The sequence below is a fragment of the Erythrolamprus reginae genome, chromosome 1 (assembly GCF_031021105.1).
Source record: "Erythrolamprus reginae isolate rEryReg1 chromosome 1, rEryReg1.hap1, whole genome shotgun sequence".
In the NCBI taxonomy this organism is placed as follows: domain Eukaryota; kingdom Metazoa; phylum Chordata; class Lepidosauria; order Squamata; family Dipsadidae; genus Erythrolamprus; species Erythrolamprus reginae.
The window spans coordinates 415499260-415520162 of NC_091950.1; the positions used below are offsets into that span (position 1 = coordinate 415499260).

Here is a 20903-nt window from a genome sequence, read left to right on the forward strand (position 1 = left end):
AGACCCATGGGAGATTCCTTGGGCCGCCTAGCAGCTGAGGGTCTTCCCCACCGCCCACGCACGCCAGCAAGAGGGACACTCTTCGTGCCTGGCTTCCTTCTCTCTCCTCCCTTCCCCCCGCTTTCCTCGGGGCGTGTTGGAGAAGAGGGTCTTCTTCCGCTCTTATTGTCTTGGGTGGGCGGGAGGCAGGAGCTGCAGAAAGGGAAACTTTTTGTTTTCCTTCGCTCCGCCACCCAAGAGAGCGGAGAGGCAGCGGGGGCGCAAGGAAGAAGAAGCGGTGGTGGCGGCGGCTTCCTTCGGGGGCAACGCCAGCAAGAGGGAAGATGACGCGCGGGCGGCACAGGGGGGGGGGAGGCAAAGCTCTGCGGCTCCAGCCACTTTCAGCCAAGCCTCCCCGGCCACGGAGCCAGGGAAGCCGAGCCGGGCGTGGAACATCGGCGCAGGAGGCAGGACACGATCGGGCGACCGGAGCAGCAGCGCCGCCGCCGTCACGCCCGGCTCGGCTTCCCTGGCTGCTTGGCGGGGGGGGGGGAGGCTTGGCCGAAAGGGGCTGTACCCGCAGAGCTTTGCCTCCCACCCCTCGCCCCTGTGCTGCCGGCGCGTCATCTTCCCTCCCAGACTCCCCCGGCAAAGTGACGTGGAGGAATGGAAAGCTGAAACCGGGCGGTTTGAGTTTCCCATTCCTTCAAGTCACTTCGCCGCTGCTCTCCTGGCTAAACTGTGTGGCAGGAGACAGGCTTTGAGTTTTTGGCTGGGGGGGAGAAGTAGAACCTTCCTAACTCCCCCCCCCCACCAGCCAGAAGGAGCGGCGAAGTGACGTGGAGGAATGGAAAGCTGAAACTGGGCGGTTTGAGTTTCCCATTCCTCCAAGTCACTTTGCCGCTCCTCTCCTGGCTAAACCGGCGGCAGGAGACAGGGTTGGGGGGGGGGTACTGGGAAGCCCCCCAGGCCGACTGCCACCTTTTCAAACAGCCGCGCCCTTCCCAGCTGAGTCCTGAAGCCAAGCGCCTTTGGAACTTCTGCGCTTGGCTTCAGGACTCAGCTGGGAAGCGGCACGGGTGTTTTAAAAGGTCTCCCCCGGCATGGGGGGCTTCCTAGCACCCCCCCAAACCCGGGTTGGGGGTTCGGGGGGGTGCTAGGAAGCCTCCCATGCCGGCGGGAAGACCCAGGGAAGGTTCCTTTGGCCGCCTAGCAGCTGATCTGCCCGGCGGTAATGCAAACTCCACCATCTACGCATGCGTGCAGATGGTGGTGTTACTTCCGGGTAGAAAACTCGCGATATAGCGTTTCGCGAAGCTCGAGATCGCGAAACTCGAGGGATCACTGTATTACAGATTTATTATAGAATAGAATAGAATAGAATTTTATTGGCCAAGTGTGATTGGACACACAAGGAATTTGTCTTGGTGCATATGCCCATGTCCATGTTGTTTTGCTGTTTGATTGATTGTATGCTTGTTTTTTATATATATTGGGATTGTTTTATGAATTTCTTAACTTAAAATTGTAATTGGATTGGTGGGCATTGGATTTGTCACTATGTACTGTTTTTTGCTATTGTTGTGAGCCGCCCCGAGTCTGCGGAGAGGGGCGGCATATAAATCCAATAAATCTAATCTAATCTAATCTATATGCTCTCAGCGTACATGAAATAAAATATACATTTGTCAAGAATCATGTGGTACGACACTTAATGATTGTCATGGGGGTCAAATAAGCAATGAAGAAGCAATATTAATAAAAATCTTAGGATATAGAAACATAGAAAACATAGAAGACTGACGGCAGAAAAAGACCCCATGGTCCATCTAGTCTGCCCTTTTACTATTTCCTGTATTTTATCTTACAATGGATATATGTTTATCCCAGGCATGTTTAAATTCAGTTACTGTGGATTTACCAACCACGTCTGCTGGAAGTTTGTTCCAAGGATCTACTACTCTTTCAGTAAAATAATACTTTCTCATGTTGCCTTTGATCTTTCCCCCAACTAACTTCAGATTGTGTCCCCTTGTTCTTGTGTTCACTTTCCTGTTAAAAACACTTCCCTCCTGAACCCTATTTAACCCTTTAACATATTTAAATGTTTCGATCATGTCCCCCCTTTTCCTTCTGTCTTCCAGACTATACAGATTGAGTTCATTAAGTCTTTCCTGATACGTTTTATACTTCAGACCTTCCACCATTCTTGTAGCCCGTCTTTGGACCCGTTCAATTTTGTCAATATCTTTTTGTAGGTGAGGTCTCCAGAACTGAACACAGTACTCCAAATGTGGTCTCACCAGCGCTCTATATAAGGGGATCACAATCTCCCTCTTCCTGCTTGTTATACCTCTAGCTATGCAGCCAAGCATCCTACTTGCCTTTCCTACCGCCCGACCACACTGCTCACCCATTTTGAGACTGTCAGAAATCACTACCCCTAAATCCTTCTCTTCTGAAGTTTTTGCTAACACAGAACTGCCAATGCAATACTCAGATTTAGGATTCCTTTTCCCCAAGTGCATTATTTTACATTTGGAAACATTAAACTGCAGTTTCCATTGCTTTGACCATTTATCTAGTAACGCTAAATCATTTACCATATTACAGACCCCTCCAGGAATATCAACCCTATTGCACACTTTAGAGTCATCGGCAAATAGGCAAACCTTCCCTACCAACCCTTCCCCTATGTCACTCACAAACATATTAAAAAGAATAGGACCCAGAACAGACCCTTGTGGCACACCGCTTGTAACCTGTCTCTGCTCAGAATACTCGCCATTAACAATAACTCTCTGATGTCTATGCTTCAGCCAGCTTGAAATCCACTGAACTATCCAGGGATTAAGTCCAATCTTCACTAATTTATCTATCAGCTCTTTATGTGGAACCGTATCAAAGGCTTTGCTGAAGTCCAGATAGGCAATATCCACGGCACCACCTTGATCCAACACCTTTGTGACATAGTCAAAGAACTCAATGAGATTAGTCTGACACGATTTGCCTTCAGTAAAGCCATGCTGATTTGGGTCCAATAAGTTATTGTTTTTTAGATGCTGATTTATCCTCTTTTTGAGTAGAGCAACAAGTTACAGTCATACAGTAACAAGCAACAAGCAACAAGTTACAGTCATACAGTAAACATGGGAGGAAATGGGTGATAGGAATGATAGAAACATAGAAACATAGAAGTCTGACGGCAGAAAAAGACCTCATGGTCCATCTAGTCTGTCCTTATACTATTTTCTGTATTTTATCTTAGGATGGATATATGTTTATCCCAGGCATGTTTAAATTCAGTTACTGTGGATTTATCTACCACGTCTGCTGGAAGTTTGTTCCAAGGATCTACTACTCTTTCAGTAAAATAATATTTTCTCATGTTGCTTTTGATGAGAAAAACTAGTAGAATAGAAGTGCAGATTTAGTAGAAAGTCTGACAGTGTTAAGGGAATTATTTGTTTAGTAGAGTGATGGCGTTCAGAAAAAACCTGTTCTTGTGTCTAGTTGTCTTGGTGTGTAGTGCTCTGTAGCGACGTTTTGAGGGTAGGAGTTGAAACAGTTTGTGTCCAGGATGCGAGGGGTCAGTAAATATTTTCCCCGCCCTCTTTTTGACTCATGCAGTATACAGATCCTCAATGGAAGGCAGGTTGGCAGCAATTGGTTTTTCTGCAGTTCTGATTCTCCTCTGAAGTCCGTGTCGGTCTTGTTGGGTTGCAGAACCAAACCAGACAGTTATAGAGGTGCAGATGACAGACTCAATGATTCCTCTGCAGAACTGTATCAGCAGCTCCTTGGGCAGTTTGAGCTTCTAAGATTGATGTGGACAGCCTACATTTTCCCACCTTTTCGTTGGTGGTTCTTGCTAAATTAAACTACTGAATTTCAGTTTCAAACAGTCAAATTAAGAGGTATTTTCTCCTCTGGAACAAACAAGGCACAAGAGATTGGTTGGAGGCTTCCTGAGGTCCATTTTATTTGAAAACCCTCCGAAAGGAATTTTGTTTTATTTGTTAAATTTATTTGCTGCCTATCTCACCGTAGGTCTAGTTCAGGCACTTTGCAACAATAAAAAGGAAGAAATGGAAGGAGCTTTCCCAGAACAGAAGATAGCAGACCAATAAAAAGAACATAATGATAACACATCAATGTAATAACTGAAAAAGATAGAATGACGGAGAGCAGAGAACAAGGGAAGGAATTGAGATGGAGTCTGACATTAACCCAGTGTTCTGCCGGGCTCTCTGATAGAAGCCTCCCGAAAATTCAAGGGTACAAATTTCAGACACACACACGTTTGAAAATTCAAAACAATGTCCTTTATCACAACATTCAAAAAAAACTAAGCACCCTTTTTGTATTGCAGAGCACTCTTCCCCAAAACAACCTTGTAGGCTGTACAATCTCCTTAATCAGTCCTTAAATACTTAGCTAGTAGCTGTGAAGAAACATCACAGCCCTCCTTCTTCCAACGAAGTGAAACACACTCACACTTTGCTCTGCTTTGGTGTCAAAGGCGTGAAAAATCCAGGAACAAAGTTCAGAAATAGCGAGGCAGGATAATCTTCCACAACGGCCAAACTAGCACGCTGCTATTTATAGCAGCATCTCTAATTACTGGAGCCCCACCCAAACACAGGTGGCCTCTCTTATCTCCTGTAATATTTCTTCAATTGGTCTCTTCTATGCATAACTCTGCGCCTGCGTGGGTCCAAGGCTTCCTCATCCGAAGCGACCAAAGATAATGGAGATTGGCTTCCTGGGCTGTGTGCCAAGCCCCCCTCTTCCAAGTCACCCCCACCTTCTTCTTCGTCCGAGGAAACTGCACTATCTGCCTCTGCCGGCAACAAAACAGGCCTAGGACATGTTGACGTTTCTCCTGCATCCACCTCCACATTCCTTGGGGCAGGAGCTGGGCCAGAGCCAACCACAACACCCAGTAGCCACTTCCAGCTAGTATTTATTTAACAAACAAACAAATAAATAAAAGTATTTTGAAAATTCCTTTCTCAATGTCCCACAGAGTGGGCCTTCTCCGGGTCCCGTCAACTAAACAATGTCGGTTGGCGAGGCCCAGGGGAAGAGCCTTCTCTGTGGCGGCACCGGCTCTCTGGAACCAACTCCCCCCGCAGATTAGAACTGCCCCTACTCTTCCTGCCTTCCGTAAACTCCTTAAGACCCACCTTTGCCGTCAGGCATGGGGAAATTAAACATCTCCCCCTGGGCACGTTTAATTTATACATGGTATGCTTGTGTGTGTGTCTGTTAGTATATGGGTTTTTTTAAATCTTTAAATATTTTAATTAATTGGATTATTATGATTTGTTTCACTTGTTGTGAGCCGCCCCGAGTCTTTGGAGAGGGGCAGCATACAAATCCAAATAATAAATAAATAATAAATAAATGTACCTCGCAGGGTGGTTGTTATGGGGAAAGTAGGAGGAAGGAGCATTAAGTACTATATTTTTCAGACTATAAGGTGCACCGGAGCATAAGATGCACCTTAGTTTTGGGGGAAGAAAATAAGAAAAAAGCTGATTGCCAGGCCTCCTGGAATACCCCGAATCAGCTGTTCCCAGAGGTGAATTTTAGCAACAGGTGCATTGGTTATGAACTCTGCGCCTTGCTTTTTTTTTCTTTTCCTGCATCTCAAACCTCAATTTCAAAGGCTTTTTTTCTCAAGCTCCATTTCAGAGGCTTTTTCCAGCCTCCGAAACCTCTGCTTGAGTTGCTGGGCATGGCTACATTCGGGATATAAGATGCACCCAGATTTTCACCCTCTTTGGAGGGGGGAAGGGTGTGTCTTATACTCTGAAAAATATGGCACATTCACCAACTTCTTTTTTTTAATTTTTTTTTAATATTTTTGTATTAGAAAAAAGTAAGTTTATATATACAGTAATTATAAGTAGCACACAAAAACACACATACAACTTTAAAAACAAGAGAAATAACCTTGCTCTCTGTTTCCTTATGTGTTTTCACTTATACATTTCTAAATTGTTTGCAGATTTTCATATCGGTATCATACATGCTTATACAATTTAACTGTATTTCTTATAATAGTAATAAAAATAATTTGAATTTGTAATAAAGACTTAATTGTTAATAGCAAATAAAAATCGTTCTAAATCAAATAAATGTATCTTCCCTAATCTTGAATTGTCTAACATTTGATTTATTCTTGCTTATCTATATTCTAGCATATATGTTTCATCTTCGTTTTCATAAGATCTCCTCAATGTGGTATATTTAAGTTAATTATTTTCTTTCTTGTTCTTTTTTGCAACCAATTATACCATTTATCCCAAATTTTGTAGAAGACTGAGTCTTCTTTCTCTTTTATATGCATGGTTAATCTATTCATTTCTGCCAATTCCATTATTTTGTTTTTAATATAAATGTTGGTGGGCATTAAAGGCGGAATAAAAATCTAATAAATTTTTTAAAAGATAGATGGCAACAACTGATGAAAGCAAAACAGATGAATTAGAACTGTATACTTACCATGATTTCATAGGGATGGTCACTCTGATGCTTCTTGTATTCAAATCCTCTTGTGAAGCACTGGAAATACAAGGTTAAGATTTTTTCTCTCTTCTGTTCTTGATACAAGCAATTTGGAGGAATCCCAAAATACGGGGTCCCAGCCTCCCTTTCCCACCAATGCCACCACTTCGTCCCAAGCAAAAGGATCCTTTTATTGGTGTCATTTACAGAAACATTTCCAGCAAACCTTTTCCTTGTGCTGGCATTGTTTCATACAAACGCCAGGAAGTCACGCACCCAGAATAAAGTTTTTTGGGGGGAGGGGGAGGCGAGGTGGGGGAATCCCCTCTCCCTTTCAAACCAGGTAAATAAAACCAATGTCCAAAACTGACAAGAAGTCTCTTCTGTATTCTCTTCTATATTATTTTACTGAATATTATTTGACTGAAAGAGTAGTAGATGCTTGGAACAAACTTTCCAACAGACGTGGCTGGTAAATCCACAGTAACTGAATTGAAAAATGCCTGGGATAAACGTAGATCCATCCTAAAATAAAATATAGGAAATAGTAGAAGGGCAGACTAGATGGACCAGGAGGTATTTTTCTGCCATCAATCTTCTATGTTTCTATGGTTTCTAAGTAACATGAGAAAATATTATTTGACTGAAAGAGTAGTAGATGCTTGGAACAAACTTCCAGCAGACGTGGTTGGTAAATCCACAGTAACTGAATTGAAACATGCCTGGGATAAATATATATCCATCCTAGGATGAAATACAGGAAATAGTAGAAGGGCAGACTAGATGGACCAGGAGGTCTTTTTCTGCCATCAATCTTCCATGTTTCTATGTTTCTGGAAGAAAGAAGAGAATTCTTGTCCGTTTCCGCTTGGCCTGGCTAACAGTGGAATAAAGATAAAGATTGCATTCTCAATCTCAACTCTAAAGCATTCTCTCCTCTCTTTCTCTCTCCCTGGAAATATAATTTACCTGCAAGCATAGCAGGAAAGGAGGCGGGCTGCATTCGGAACATTTGATGTAGGGCTCTGCCAGGTAAGAGGAACACCCTCGACATGGTGGCTTGTCGAAAGGGTCACCTGAGGAAGGGCGAAACTAAAATGAATCTTATAAACAAGATTATAAACTCCTTCGCAAAGATTGCCAAACCCATAACGGAGCTCCTAAAATCGGGGAAGCCCAGGAACGAAACCCCAGCCGGGACAGCTCAGTGTGGTATATTTAAGTTAATTATTTTCTTTCTTGTTGAAAGCCCTTCATGGCATCGGACCAGAATATCTCCGGGACCGCCTTCTGCCGCATGAATCCCAGCGACCGGTTAGGTCCCACAGAGTTGGCCTTCTCCGGGTCCCGTCGACTAAACAATGCCATCTGGTGGGACCCAGGGGAAGAGCCTTCTCTGTGGCAGCCCCGACCCTCTCGAACCAGCTCCCCCCAGATATCAGAGTTGCCCCCACCCTCCTTGCCTTTCGCAAGCTCCTTAAAACCCACCTCTGTCGTCAGGCATGGGGGAATTGAAATTTCCCTTCCCCTTATAGGCTTATAGAATTTATACATGGTATGCTTGTATGTATGAGTGGTTCTTTAAATTGGGGTTTTTAATATTAGATTTGTTCACATTGTCTTTTTTATTGTTGTTAGCCGCCCTGAGTCTTTGGAGAGGGGCAGTATACAAATCTAATAAGTACAAATACAAATACAGCCCCTACAGTGGGAACCGACCTGCACCTAATTAATAATAATTTATTAGATTTGTATGCCACCCCTCTCTGAGGACTCGGAGCGGCTCACAACAGTAACAAAATACAATATGATACAAATCCAATATTGAAACTAATTTAAAAAACCCATTATTACTAAAAAAACATTCAATTCTACACAATCACACCATTCTCAAATGCTAGAGTCAGAAAGATTGGGGGGGGGGGGCGAATTAGTCCCCCCATGCCTGTCGGCATAGATGAGTCTTTAACATCTTGCGGAATGCAAGGAGGGTGGGGGCAATTCGAATCTCCCGGGGAAGTTGATTCCAGAGGGCCGGGGCTGCTACAGAGAAGGCTCTACCTCTAGGTCCTGCCAGACGACATTGTTTCGTCAACGGGACACAGAGAAGGCCAACCCTGTGGAACCTAATTGGCCGCTGGGATTCGTGCGGCAGGAGGCAGTCCCGTAGGCCTTCTGGTTTGATGCCATGTAGGGCTTTATAAGTCATTAGAGCATCTTTTGGCAACTTCACAGGTAGGTTTCTCTTAGCCAACTTCTTATCTGCAGAACATTTGTGGTCCACCAGCGGCCTGTACAGCTGATAGCGGATCCCATTCGAGAGTAGAACAACGGTGATGCCCCGGCAACCTGTGCAGCTGGCATCCGAGTCAAAAAGTGAGGAGGACCTGGTGCCAGAGGCAGAGGTTCAGCCAAGCTCGTGGCTGTGATGAGGAAGAAGAGGCGTCTCCTGTTCTTGATGCAAGAGCCCGCAGAGCTGCCAAGAGACAGGAATGGTTACTCCAGAGGAGGTCTCCTCGGGAGTAAGACTGGGGGTTAATTGGCCACAACCATAGTCTACTTAAGAACAGCAGAGGCAGCTGAAAGGCTGCAGGAAACCACAGAACTGTGTATCTGTCATAATTCTCTACTCTACCACTTTCCTGCTTCGTCTTGTTTATCAAGAAAGACTTCCAGGCATTTTTGCCAGGCCTTTGAAACTTCCTGAGATAACAAGAAATAGAGTGTTCCCTTGACTTTCGCATGGGATAAGTTCCAAGACTGCCCGCGAAAGTCAAAACTTCTGCAAAATAGAGATCCTTCCTTCCTTCCTTCCTTCCTTCCTTCCTTCCTTCCTTCCTTCCTTCCTTCCTTCCTTCCTTCCTGGTTTTACTTACCCCCAGAACCCGCAGGGGCAACAGGGCAGCAAACTGGGGGCTTTGCTGCGCTTGCTGTGGCGGGTGGCAGTAAGGCTCGGCTTCAAGTGGAGCGTACCAATGCTCCGAGAATTAAAGGGGAGAGATCAGGAATGCTGGGGCGGAAGTGGAGCTTTTATTTAAAGAAGCGGGACGGCTGGGATGGTGGGGGAGGAGGAGAGTTAAAACGCACAGTATTGTACATCGGGCGGCCCCGGAAAACTGTTGGTGGGCAAAAAAAACCCCCCAGAGTATTTTTTTTAATAATATTTTTTGAAAAACCGTGGTACAGACTTTTTGCAAATGTCGAACCCACGAAAGTCAAGGGACCATTGTAATTGCATTGCTCTGATTTAAGACTTTGTTGAACTTATGCCAACTCCTAATGAAGATTAATTATTAAAGAGGTTTTTTGTAACAAAAGATGGCTTTTACATTTGTGTGTGTGTGTCTACACTACTTGGTGACGCAGTGGTTAGAGGGCAGTACTGCAAGCTGCTTCTGCTGACTGCTGGCTAGAGTTCACCAGTTCGAATCTCACCAGGCTCAAAGTTGACTCAGTCTTCCGTCCTTCCGAGGTGGGTCAAAGGAGGACCCAGATGGTTGGGGGAAATATATGCTGACTCTGTAAACCGCTTAGAGAGGGCTGTAAAAGCACTGTGAAGCGGTATTATTATTGTTGTTGTTGTTGTTGTTGTTGTTATTATTATTATTATTATTATTATTTATTAGATTTGTATGCCGCCCCTCTCCATAGACTCGGGGCGGCTCACAACAATAACAAAGACAATGTAAGAACAAATCTAATAATTTAAAAAACACTAAAAACCCCATTATTAAAAGAAAGCATACACACAAACATACCATGTATAAACTGTATAGGCCCGGGGGAGATGTTTCAGTTCCCCCATGCCTGACGGCAGAGATGGGTCTTAAGAAGTTTACGAATGGCAAGGAGAGTGGGGGCAGTTCTGATCTCCGGGGGGAGCTGGTTCCAGAGGGTCGGGGCCGCCACAGAGAAGGCTCTTCTCCTGGGTCCCGCTAAACGACATTGTTTAGTCGATGGGACCCGGAGAAGGCCGACTCTGTGGGACCTAGTCGGTCGCTGGGATTCATGCGGCAATACAAGTCTAAGTGCTATTGCTATTGCTACTAAGTCTGTTATTAGCAGTGGTTTATTAATTAAATAGTTTGTCCAACCTGTGTGTTTGTTGCATTCATAACTGGGGCAGAATAATTTGGTATGCGTGTCCCAAAGGTGCTTTCTCCCCCCAAGAGGTTTTCTGATTTTTCTTTAAAGACGTTTCGCTTCTCATCCAAAAAGCTTCTTCAGTGCTGACTGGATGGTGAGGATCGGAAGGATCCAAAACTATCCAGTCAGAACTGAAGAAGCTTCTTGGATGAGAAGCAAAACGTCTTCAAAGAAAAACCAGAAAGTCCAGTTACCTCTTGCAAAAAGCACCTTTGTTTGTTTGTTTGTTCGATTTCTAGGATGCCCTTCTTCTGAGATTGAGGGCAGCTTACAACATATTAATATATAACAATGGAAGAAATCAAAATTGAATAAAACAACAGTATAAAAACCATTTAACCTAAAACGTATCTCCAACAGTCAGACAATAATACAAAAGCAAAGTCCTTCAACTAGGTAAAAAAAAAAACCTAGACACACATACAGCCTGGGAGAAACCCCGCTTAGCAGTAGTGACTGCGAAAGAGATCTTGGAGTCTTGGTGGATAATCAACTAAACATGAGCCAACAATGTGCAGCAGCGGCCAAAAAAGCCAACACAATCCTAAGCTGCATCAACAGGGGGATACACTCCAAGACCAGGGAAGTATTAATACCATAATACTGCGCCCTGGTCAGACCACATCTGGAGTACTGCATCCAGTTCTGGTCACCTCACCTCAAAAGAGACATTGAAACTCTGGAGAAGGTGCAGAAAAGAGCAACCAAAATGATCATTTATTTATTTATTTAATTAATTAATTTGTATGCCGCCCCTCAATAATAATAAACAATATATAACAAATCTAATAATTTAAAAGAAACACTAAAAGCCCCATTATTAAAAGCAAACATACACACAAGCATACCATACATAACTGTATAGGCCCGGGGGAGATGTCTCAGTTCCCCCATGCCTGACGACAGAGGTGGGTTTTAAGGAGTTTACGAAAGGCGAGGAGGGTGGGGGCAGTTCTAATCTCTGGGGGGAGCTGGTTCCAGAGGGTCGGGGCCACCACAGAGAAGGCTCTTCCCCTGGGTCCCGCCAAACGGCATTGTTTAGTTGACGGGACCCAGAGAAGTCCCACTCTGTGGGACCTAACCGGTCGCTGGGATTCGTGCGGCAGAAGGCGGTCTCGGAGATATTCTGGCCCGATGCCATGAGGGGCTTTATAGGTCATAACCAACACTTTGAATTGTGACTGGAAACTGATCGGCAACGAATGCAGACTGTGGAGTGTTGCTGTAACATGGGCATACCTAGGGAAGCCCATGATTGCTCTCGCAGCTGCATTCTGCACGATCTGAAGTTTCCGAACACTTTTCAAAGGTAGCCCCATGTAGAGAGCATTACAGTAGTCGAACCTCGAGGTGATGAGGGCATGAGTGACTGTGAGCAGTGACTCCCGGTCCAGATTACGGGACTCGAAACCAAGACTTACGAAGAGAGATTGCGGGAACTGAGCATGGATAGCCTAGAGAAAAGGAGGACCAGAGGGGACATGATAGCAGTATACAGGTATATGAGGGGTTGCCACAGAGAAGAGGGGGTCACTCTATTCTCCAGGGCAACAGAGGGCCGGACGAGGAACATGGGCTGGAAGCTGACCAAGGAGAGATTCAACCTGGAAATAAGTTCACAGGGCCAGCCTCTTGCCCCCAACAATCTGGGTCCTCATTTTACCCACTTCGGAAGGATGGAAGGTGAGTCAACCTTGAGCTTGGTGGGATTCAAACTGCTGGCAACTGGTAGTCAGCAGAAGCAACCTGCAGTACTGCATTCTAACCACTGCGCCACCACGGCTCTTGATTTGCTTAAAAACCCTGGCAAAAAGCTCATTAAAATAGGGCATGACTCTAAACCACCCTGTGAATTCTGGGCCCAATTGAGGACGGGCTGTGTCAATTGTGCATCTCTCATCTCTCATCTGACATTCAATCAAAGTGATCTCATGATGTCTTTACTAAGTCTGCTGGCACCTTTAATTGTCACTAGATTTATTACTTAATTTAATCTAATTTGCGGTAGATATTATCAGGACAGTGGGTGAAGTTCCCACTTGAATTGGGTATGTTTATCAATACCAAAAGCGGAAATAAAACCACTAAGAAATGCAAGCTACGTGGTGTTTTTAAACCATTCAATTAAGTGGCCATTCAAGGCAGCAGTTGTGAATGACAACTATTTGGTGACCTTCTGTTGATTAACACACCTAACAAGGCCAGAAGCCTTTCTCCTTAGTCATGGCCAGATAGAATTCTCTCTTACAAACTTGACCCTGGATTCTCCCTTGGGTCATTCTTGGTCAAGTGGACCAGGTGTCCACTTGACTGGTTTTTGCAGCCTTATTTGAAAAGAAACCATCGCAAAAACAACATATATGATAGGAAAAAACGTACTCTTTCCAATTAAACAAAAATGAAGATGATTGAAGGTGTGAAAACAGAGCAATAGAAAAAACTGGTTCTTTCTAATGAAGATGATTGAAGGTGATGGAACAGCTGTTTTCTGACCTTCAATCATCTTCATTTTTCTTTCATTAGAAAAAACACATTTTTTTCTATCGTATATATTTTTTTTTGTTTATTTATTTATTTATTTATTGGATTTTTATGCCGCCCCTCTCCGTAGACTCGGGGCGGCTAACAACAGTGAAAAAACAGCATGTGACAATCCAATATTAAAACAGCTAAAAACCCTTATTATAAAACCAGACATACATACAGACATACTATGCATAAATTGTAAAGGCCTAGGGGGAAAGAATATCTCAGTTCACCCATGCCTGACGGCAGAGGTGGGTTTTAAGGAGCTTACCAAAGGCAAGGAGGGTGGGGACTATTCTAATCTCTGGGGCGAGTTGGTTCCAGAGGGTCGGTGCCACCACAGAGAAGGCTCTTTCCCTGGGCCCCGCCAAATGACATTGTTTAGTTGACGGGACCCGGAAGAGGCCCATTCTGTGGGACCTTACCGGTCGCTGGGATTTGTGCGGCTGAAGGTGGTCCCGGAGATAATCTGGTCCGGTGCCATGAAGGGCTTTATAGGTCATAACCAACACTTTGAATTGTGACCGGAAACTGATCGGCAACCAATGCAGACTGTGGAGTGTTGGTGTGACATGGGCATATTTAGGGAAGCCCATGATTGCTCTTGCACCTGCATTCTGCACGATCTGAAGTTTATGTTGTTTTGTGATGGTTTCTTTTCAAATAAGGCTTCAACTTCAACTGGTCCACTTGACAAAGAATGACCCCCTTTAAAATCCAGGGGTGAAATGCTCCCGGTTCCCTCGTGACTGCCAATCGTCAGAGAGCCGCTTGCAAAGGGAGAGCGAGGCTCCACCCACCTGCCCAGATGCCACTATTTTGGTTCTTTTATCCTTTGTGCTTGTGCAAAGTGTTCTGTGCATGAGCAGAGGGCAAAACCCCCCAATGACGGCATCCGGGCAGGTGGGCGGAGCCTCGCACTCCTTTCATGACCAGATCTCCTACGACTGACAGGCACTAAGAGAACCGGGAGCGTTTCACCCCTGTTAAAATCCCTCTGTTAGAAAATGGCAACTTTCTGAGAAGCAAAAGTTTTTTGGGGGGGAGGATATTCTGTTCCACCTGCCAGCTAAGGTCAAGGTACACATCACGAGGGACGTCCCATTGCTTTCATGCCTGGCTGTGACTCACTCTGGGATTTGCTCTTGGCCTGGAGGGGAAGGGCCAACAACAGTGGAGCTCTTTGTCAACCAAGCATCTTTACTGCCATCTGGTGGTTATACAAATGCTTGCAGGCCAATTACAATCACCCTAAAAGGGATGGGGGGTGTTTGTCAAACTCAGTTTCGTTGAGGGCTGCATTAGGTTTGTGTTTGACCTTAGAGGGCTGGGGGAGGCAGAGGGGCATGGCGTGGACGGTGGTGTGCATGGCCATGGTGTGCGTGACACAGGACTCGTGACACAGGGCCAATTACAGTGGCACCTCTACTTAAGAACTTAATTCATTCCATGACCAGGTTCTTAAGTAGAAACGTTCTTAAGTAGAAGCAATTTTTCCCTTAGGAATCAATGTGAAAGCAAAAAATAAATAAATAATAAGAAGCAAAGAGCCGGGGTTGCGCAGCAGGTAGAGTGCTGTACTGCAGGCCACTGAAGCTGACTGTAGATCTGTAGGTTAGCGGTTCAATTCTCATCACCGGCTCAAGGTTGACTCAGCCTTCCATCCTTTCGAGGTGGGTCAAATGAGGACCCGGATTGTGGGGGCAATAGGCTGGCTCTGTTAAAAAGTGATGTTGCTAACATGTTGTAAGCCGCCCTGAGTCTAAGGAGAAGGGCGGCATAAAAATCGAATGAATGAATGAATGAATGAATGAATGAAGGAAGGAAGGAAGGAAGGAAGGAAGGAAGGAAGGAAGGAAGGAAGGAAGGAAGGAAGAGTGCAAACCTATTAGGAAAGAAATAAAAGCTCGGAATTTGGGTGGGAGGAGGAGGAAGAAGAAGAAGAGGAGGACAGCTGCTGCCAAAGGAAGAAGGTAAGGTGAGGGGAATTTTAAAAATCCAAAGCTTTAAAGCTTAAAAAAAAAGAGGGACTCTGAGGCAGCGCCCAGAGAAAGGAAAATGCTTCGTTCGCTCTAGGCTGCCAAAGCCTCCTTGAGCGCCACCAAAAGGCTCCTCTGACAGCCCAGAAGAGCCCAAGATGGCTGGAATTAAAGGAGGAATGGCAGGAAACTGGCTGGGCCTTCGTGCTGCTCTTAAATTTCCTGGGAAATTTTTCTAGTCTTGGGTTCTTAAGTAGAAAATGGTTCTTAAGTAGAGGCAAAAAAAATCTTGAACCCCCGGTTCTTATCTAGAAAAGTTCTTAAGTAGAGGCGTTCTTAAGTAAAGGTACCACTGTATCTGCAAGCCTTACTCCCGAGTAGACCTTCTCCTCTGGGACTCTTCTTGCCTTCTAGCAGCTCTGCGCATGGGCTCCTCCTGTTCTTCCTCTCTCATATCAGCCTCTGGAGGTGGGAGTGACCTCCCACAAGGACCCTAGGTGAATCTCTGCCTCTGGCACCAAGCCTTCTCCAGACTCCAGGTCTGGCCCAGGTTCCTCCAAAGTCTCCTCGTTGTCCGATTCCGCTGCCAGCTGCACAGCATAGCAGAACATGCCTTTATTTCTTGGTTGCTAAATATAAAATTTAACCTGGTGTATTTTTTAAAAAAAGGCAAATGGCTTTGAGAACTGCAGAATTGGAAGGGAGACCACCATGGGCTATTCCAGCTCTCTGAAATCTGCTGGACAATTATTCCATCCTTGGCCTCTTAAAAGCACCCGAGCAGCAGAGAACTCACAACCTCTACTGTTAAAATCGTCCCACAATTATTATTGTCGTTGTTGTTGTTATTATTATTATTATTATTATTATTTAGATTTGTATGCCGCCCCTCTCCGTAGACTCAGGGCGGCTCACAACAGTGATAAAAACAATATATAATCACAAATCTAATAGTTAGAATCTAAAATAACAATAGTACATTTAAAAAGTCTAAAAAACAAGGAACCCCAATATATAAAAACATACATACAGTCATATCATGCACAAAAACTACCTAGGCAGGGGGAGATGTCTCAGTTCCCCCATGCTTGATGACAGAGGTGGGTTTTAAGGAGTTTGCGAAAGGCAAGGAGGGTGGGGACAGTTCTAATCTCTGGAGGGAGCTGATTCCAGAGGGTCGGAGCCGCCACAGAGAAGGCTCTTCCCCTGGGTCCCGCCAGACGACAATATAAGGCTATCGTGCTTCACATATGAGGCATGTTCAAACTTCACCAAGCCATGGAGTCCAACGGTAAGTACTATTAATTTACCCTATTTAAAAAAGGGTCCCCCCCCCCCCCAATTTCAGAGTTAACTTTACTTACTGCTGAATGAAGCCAGGTGATCCATGATCCTTTTTAAATTGTAAAGGTAGTTGTCTTCTTTTGAACGATGCTTTATGGACTCAGTCACTGCGACAAGGGGGGAAAAAACATATATCTAGCCATATCTAAGCACTGACATTCTATTAAAATGAAACAAGCTCTGCTTAACTCTAACTGTGTAAATCAGTGGTTCTCAACCTTTCTAATGCCGCAACCCCTTAATGCAGTTCCTTGTGTTATGGTAACCCCCAACCATAAGTCTAGCGGCAATTCTCCCAACAGAGCTTTAAACTGATTGGCAGGAAGGTCAACGGGACACCCCTACTGTAAACGCCTGATTGGTCGTATTATAAAAATATTTTTATATATATATTTTATGTGTTTTTAGTAGGAAAGTGAACACAAGAACAAGAGGACACAATCTGAAGTTAGTTGGGGGAAAGATCAAAAGCAACATGAGAAAATATTATTTTACTGAAAGAGTAGTAGATCCTTGGAACAAACTTCCAGCAGACGTGGTGGATAAATCCACAGTAACTGAATTTAAACATGCCTGGGATAAACATATATCCATCCTAAGATAGAATACAGAAAATAGTATAAGGGCAGACTAGATGGACCATGAGGTCTTTTTCTACCGTCAGACTTCTATGTTTCTATTCCAAGGTACCAGAATAGAAGCTTTAGTTCCTAACACCATGGGAAATTTGTCTTTTCCCATGGTTTTAGGCAACCCATGTGAAATAGTTGTTCGATCCGCAGACTCAGGGCGGCTAACAACAATGATAAAAACAACATGTAGCAATCCAATTTAATAAAACAACTAAAAACCTTTCTTTATAAAAACCAAACATACACACAAACATACCATGCATAACTTGTAATGGCCTAGGGGGAAGGAATATCTTAACTCCCCCATGCCTGGCGACAAAGGTGGGTCTTGAGTAGTTTGCGAAAGACAAGGAGGGTGGGGGCCGTTCTAATCTCTGGGGGGAGTTGATTCTAGAAGGCCGGGGCCGCCACAGAGAAGGCTCTTCCCCTGGGGCCCGCCAAATGACATTGTTTGGTCGACGGGACCCGGAGAAGGCCAACTCTGTGGGACCTTATCGGCCGCTGGGATTCATGCGGTTCCGGATGTATTCTGGCCCAATGCCATGTAGAGCTTCAGGACCATTTGTAGCATCACTAGCAGGGTGTCCAGGGGGAAAGCGTTTTGAAATTCCCTGATATTTCCCTGTAACCTGCGATCTAGTTAAGGCATGGTCATAGATCAGCGTTTCCCAACCGGAAGGCAGGAAGAAGGAGAGCTTCATTCTTTGCGCCTTTTTCCCGCCTTCCTTCTTTGGGGCCCAGCAGGAGAGCGCCAGAAACTGCGGCATCAGGCAGGAGCCGGGAGGTCGGAGGCACTGGCAGCGCCCCGCCCAGCTGGAGCTTCCCTGGCGTCGGCGGCAAGTGTCCTTTGGGGCCCGGCGGGAGGGCACTGGCGGTGGGAGGGGGGTGGCGGCTGCAGCGGCGCAGGCAGTCGCGGGGAGATGGCGGTGGGAGCGGGGGGGTGGCGGCTGCAGCGGCGCAGGCAGTCGCGGGGAGATGGCGGTGGGAGCGGGGGGTGGCGGCTGCAGCGGCCACAGGCAGTTGCGGGGGTGGCAGCTGCAGCGGCCACAGGCAGTTGCGGGGGGTGGCGGCTGCAGCGGCGCAGGCAGTCGCGGGGAGATGGCGGTGGGAGCCGGGTGGTGGTGGTTGCAGCGGCCGCAGGCAGTCGCGGGGAGATGGCAGTCGCGGGGAGATGGCGGGGAGATGGCAGCGGCCGCAGGCAGTCGCGGGGAGAGCTCCAGGGTAGAGGCACCGACGGTGGCAGTTGGACGTGCTGCTGGACACCGTACATGCTGGCGCTGCGGGCCTGGCATATACGGTGTCCAGCAGCACGTCCAGCTGCCGCCGTCAGGGCTCCCGCTTGCAGTCAGCTGAGAGAGAGAGAGAGAAAGAGAGACATATAAGAGAGGCAGAGAGAGAGAGAGAGACATAGCAAGAGAAGCAGAGAGAGAGAGAGAAAGAAAGAGAGACATAGCAAGAGAGAAAGAGAGACATAGCAAGAGAGGCAGAGAGAGAGAGAAAGAAAGAGAGAGAAAGAGAGAGAGAGAAAGAGAGATAGCAAGAGAGGCAAAGAGAAAGAAAAAGACATAGCAAGAGACAGTGAAAGAGAGAGAGCAAGAAAGAGAGAAAAAAGCAAGAAAGAGATAGCAAGAGAGACAGAGAGAGAGAGAGCAAGGGAGAGAGAAAGACATAGAGGAATGGAAGGAGGGAGAGAGAAAGAGCAAAAAAGAGAGGAAGAAAGAAAGAGGGATGGAGAGAGAGAAAGAAGGGAAGGAAGGAAAAGAAAGAGGGAGAAATAGAGCGAAAGGGAGAAAGAGAGAGGGTTTTTTTGTCCAAACTTTTCTTTAGCCCGCCCCCCCGCCCCCTTCAATGTTCCCCAGGATTTTGAAAATATGAATAATGTGCCGCGGCTCAAAAAAGGTTGGGAAACACTGTCATAGATGATGTCATACCAAATGGCTAAGCTGTGGAGAAATATCCGTAGCCAAGGAAGCAAGTTGTTGCCACAGTTATGTTCATTTTTGCTCGACTCTGCCAGGCAGTGCGATCCGGGTTTTTTTTTTTTACATGATTTTTCCCTGACTTTTAAACATTTTAATACTATTTTGTTTTTCCCCCTGATTTATTCTGGTTTTTTCACAATTTCCCTGATACTTCCCGAACTTTTATTATTTATTAGATTTGTATGCCACCCCTCTCCGTAGACTCAGGGCGGCTCACAACAGCAATAAAACAATTCATGACAAATCTAAAAATTTAAAAACATTAAAACCCCATTATTAAAGCAGACATACACACAAACATACCATACATAAATTGTATAGGCCCAGGGGAGATGTCTCAATCCCCCCATGCCTGATGGCAGAGGTTAATAATAACTTCCCAAACTGCCGATTTCCCTGATAATTCCCTTATTTCCAAGTTTGCTGGACACCCTGCCCTAGTCATGTGACTAATTTGGGAAAAAATATTTGAACTTTGGGCTCAATTTAATCATATGACAAGGACTATCTCTATCTAAAAAAAGAATGGATGGCCGAAAATCATGGATTCCTGAAGAGGAAAGCCCATAGATAGGAATGAGAACAAAAGGCAATGTGTAAAATATTGTAGGGATGAATGTGGCATTCCCCAGCCAGAATGGGTGGACTTCAACTCCCAGAATTCCCCAGCCAGCATGCCAGGTTAGGGAATTCTGGGAGTTGAAGTCCATGCATCTTCAATTGCTAAGGTTAATAAAAGACTGTTCTTACACTCCTTTAAAGTCTCCTCTAAATAAGCTCAACTCTTAGTGGATTCATGAATCGTTCACAGACATGCAGTTTTCTTGGGAAGTATGCCAAAGTGGTTTGGCCCTTGCCTTCTTCTTAGGCATTTTGGCCCCGGGGGGGGAGAGCCCAAGTAAATAAATTAATCTCTCATCCAAATAAGACTGATGGGGTTTATTTGGAATTAACGCCGTTTGCCCCCTAGAGGGCGACAAAACGCCACATCTCGTCCTCACCCATCTCAACAGCTTTCCTCCCTCACTCTTTTCCGACATCGCTGCTGACGTCAGCGGCACGCGCACCCCCTCGTCCAATGAAGCGGGAGCCGCCGGCGCACGCGCACCTCCCGCCCGCGTGGCTCTTCGCGGCATGCGCACTCCCCGATTTTGCCGCCCTCCCCCCTTTCTTCCCCCCCGCATTACCGCCGCGCATGCTCTCTTTCCAGCGTTACTTTCTCCCGCTTCTCCTCCCACCGAATCAACCCCCCCGCCCCCGGCTTATTTATTATATTGGTTTGTTTCTTCCTTCACTTTTTTCGTTCCAACCGAAGCCGGCTTATCACCCTCGGGCGGCTTTCTGACGTTCAACGATACCTGCTCCGGACAACGACCCGGGCGGAAGGTCCTTAAATTTTTCTCTTTTTTTGCCTTGCCCTCCCTGTTGATGCTTTGCCGGCGCGCGCACACCTCCTCCCGCTCCCGCTCGGACGTGCTCGGGCGCGATCGGGAGTGGGCGGGACATCGGGCTGGTCGCGCACGCGGCATCTCCCTCTCTCTGTCCCGGTGGGCCCCGCCCCTCGTTTCCCGCCGTTTGGAGAGAGCTGCCGCGTGCGCGCGCGCCCAGGAATGTTAGTCTGAGGCGCGCGCGCGGGAGGGAGGTTGGCGGCCACGCGCTCTCCGGGGGTCCGTTTTATAGCACGAATTGAGGAAGAGGAGGGCGACGCTATAACTATTTGGATCCCCCCCCTCACGTTTTTTTAAAAAATAGACAATATTTATTTGAGGGTTTATATCCCATATTGGATATAAATTCAG

At 46.0% G+C, this 20903-nt stretch overlaps 1 protein-coding gene across 2 annotated transcripts in view; it reads right to left on the reverse strand.

The window, feature by feature from the left end:
- TADA2A (transcriptional adaptor 2A) overlaps window positions 1-20654 on the reverse strand; it is an 89977-nt gene extending 69323 nt beyond the window's left edge. Inside the window, exons 1-4 of one of the 2 annotated variants that reach the window (XM_070735289.1) lie at window positions 20463-20654; window positions 16511-16597; window positions 7465-7571; window positions 6493-6552 (exon numbers count right to left, since the gene is read on the reverse strand). In XM_070735289.1, coding sequence (XP_070591390.1) covers window positions 6493-6552; window positions 7465-7571; window positions 16511-16597; window positions 20463-20610 — 402 coding nt within the window. In that variant the 5' untranslated portion in view covers window positions 20611-20654. Of the gene's footprint in view, window positions 1-6492; window positions 6553-7464; window positions 7572-16510; window positions 16598-20105; window positions 20182-20462 lie in introns of those variants that run through there. The other variant, XM_070735290.1, reaches the window with a different exon arrangement.
- Between the last annotated feature and the right edge of the window lie 249 nt (window positions 20655-20903).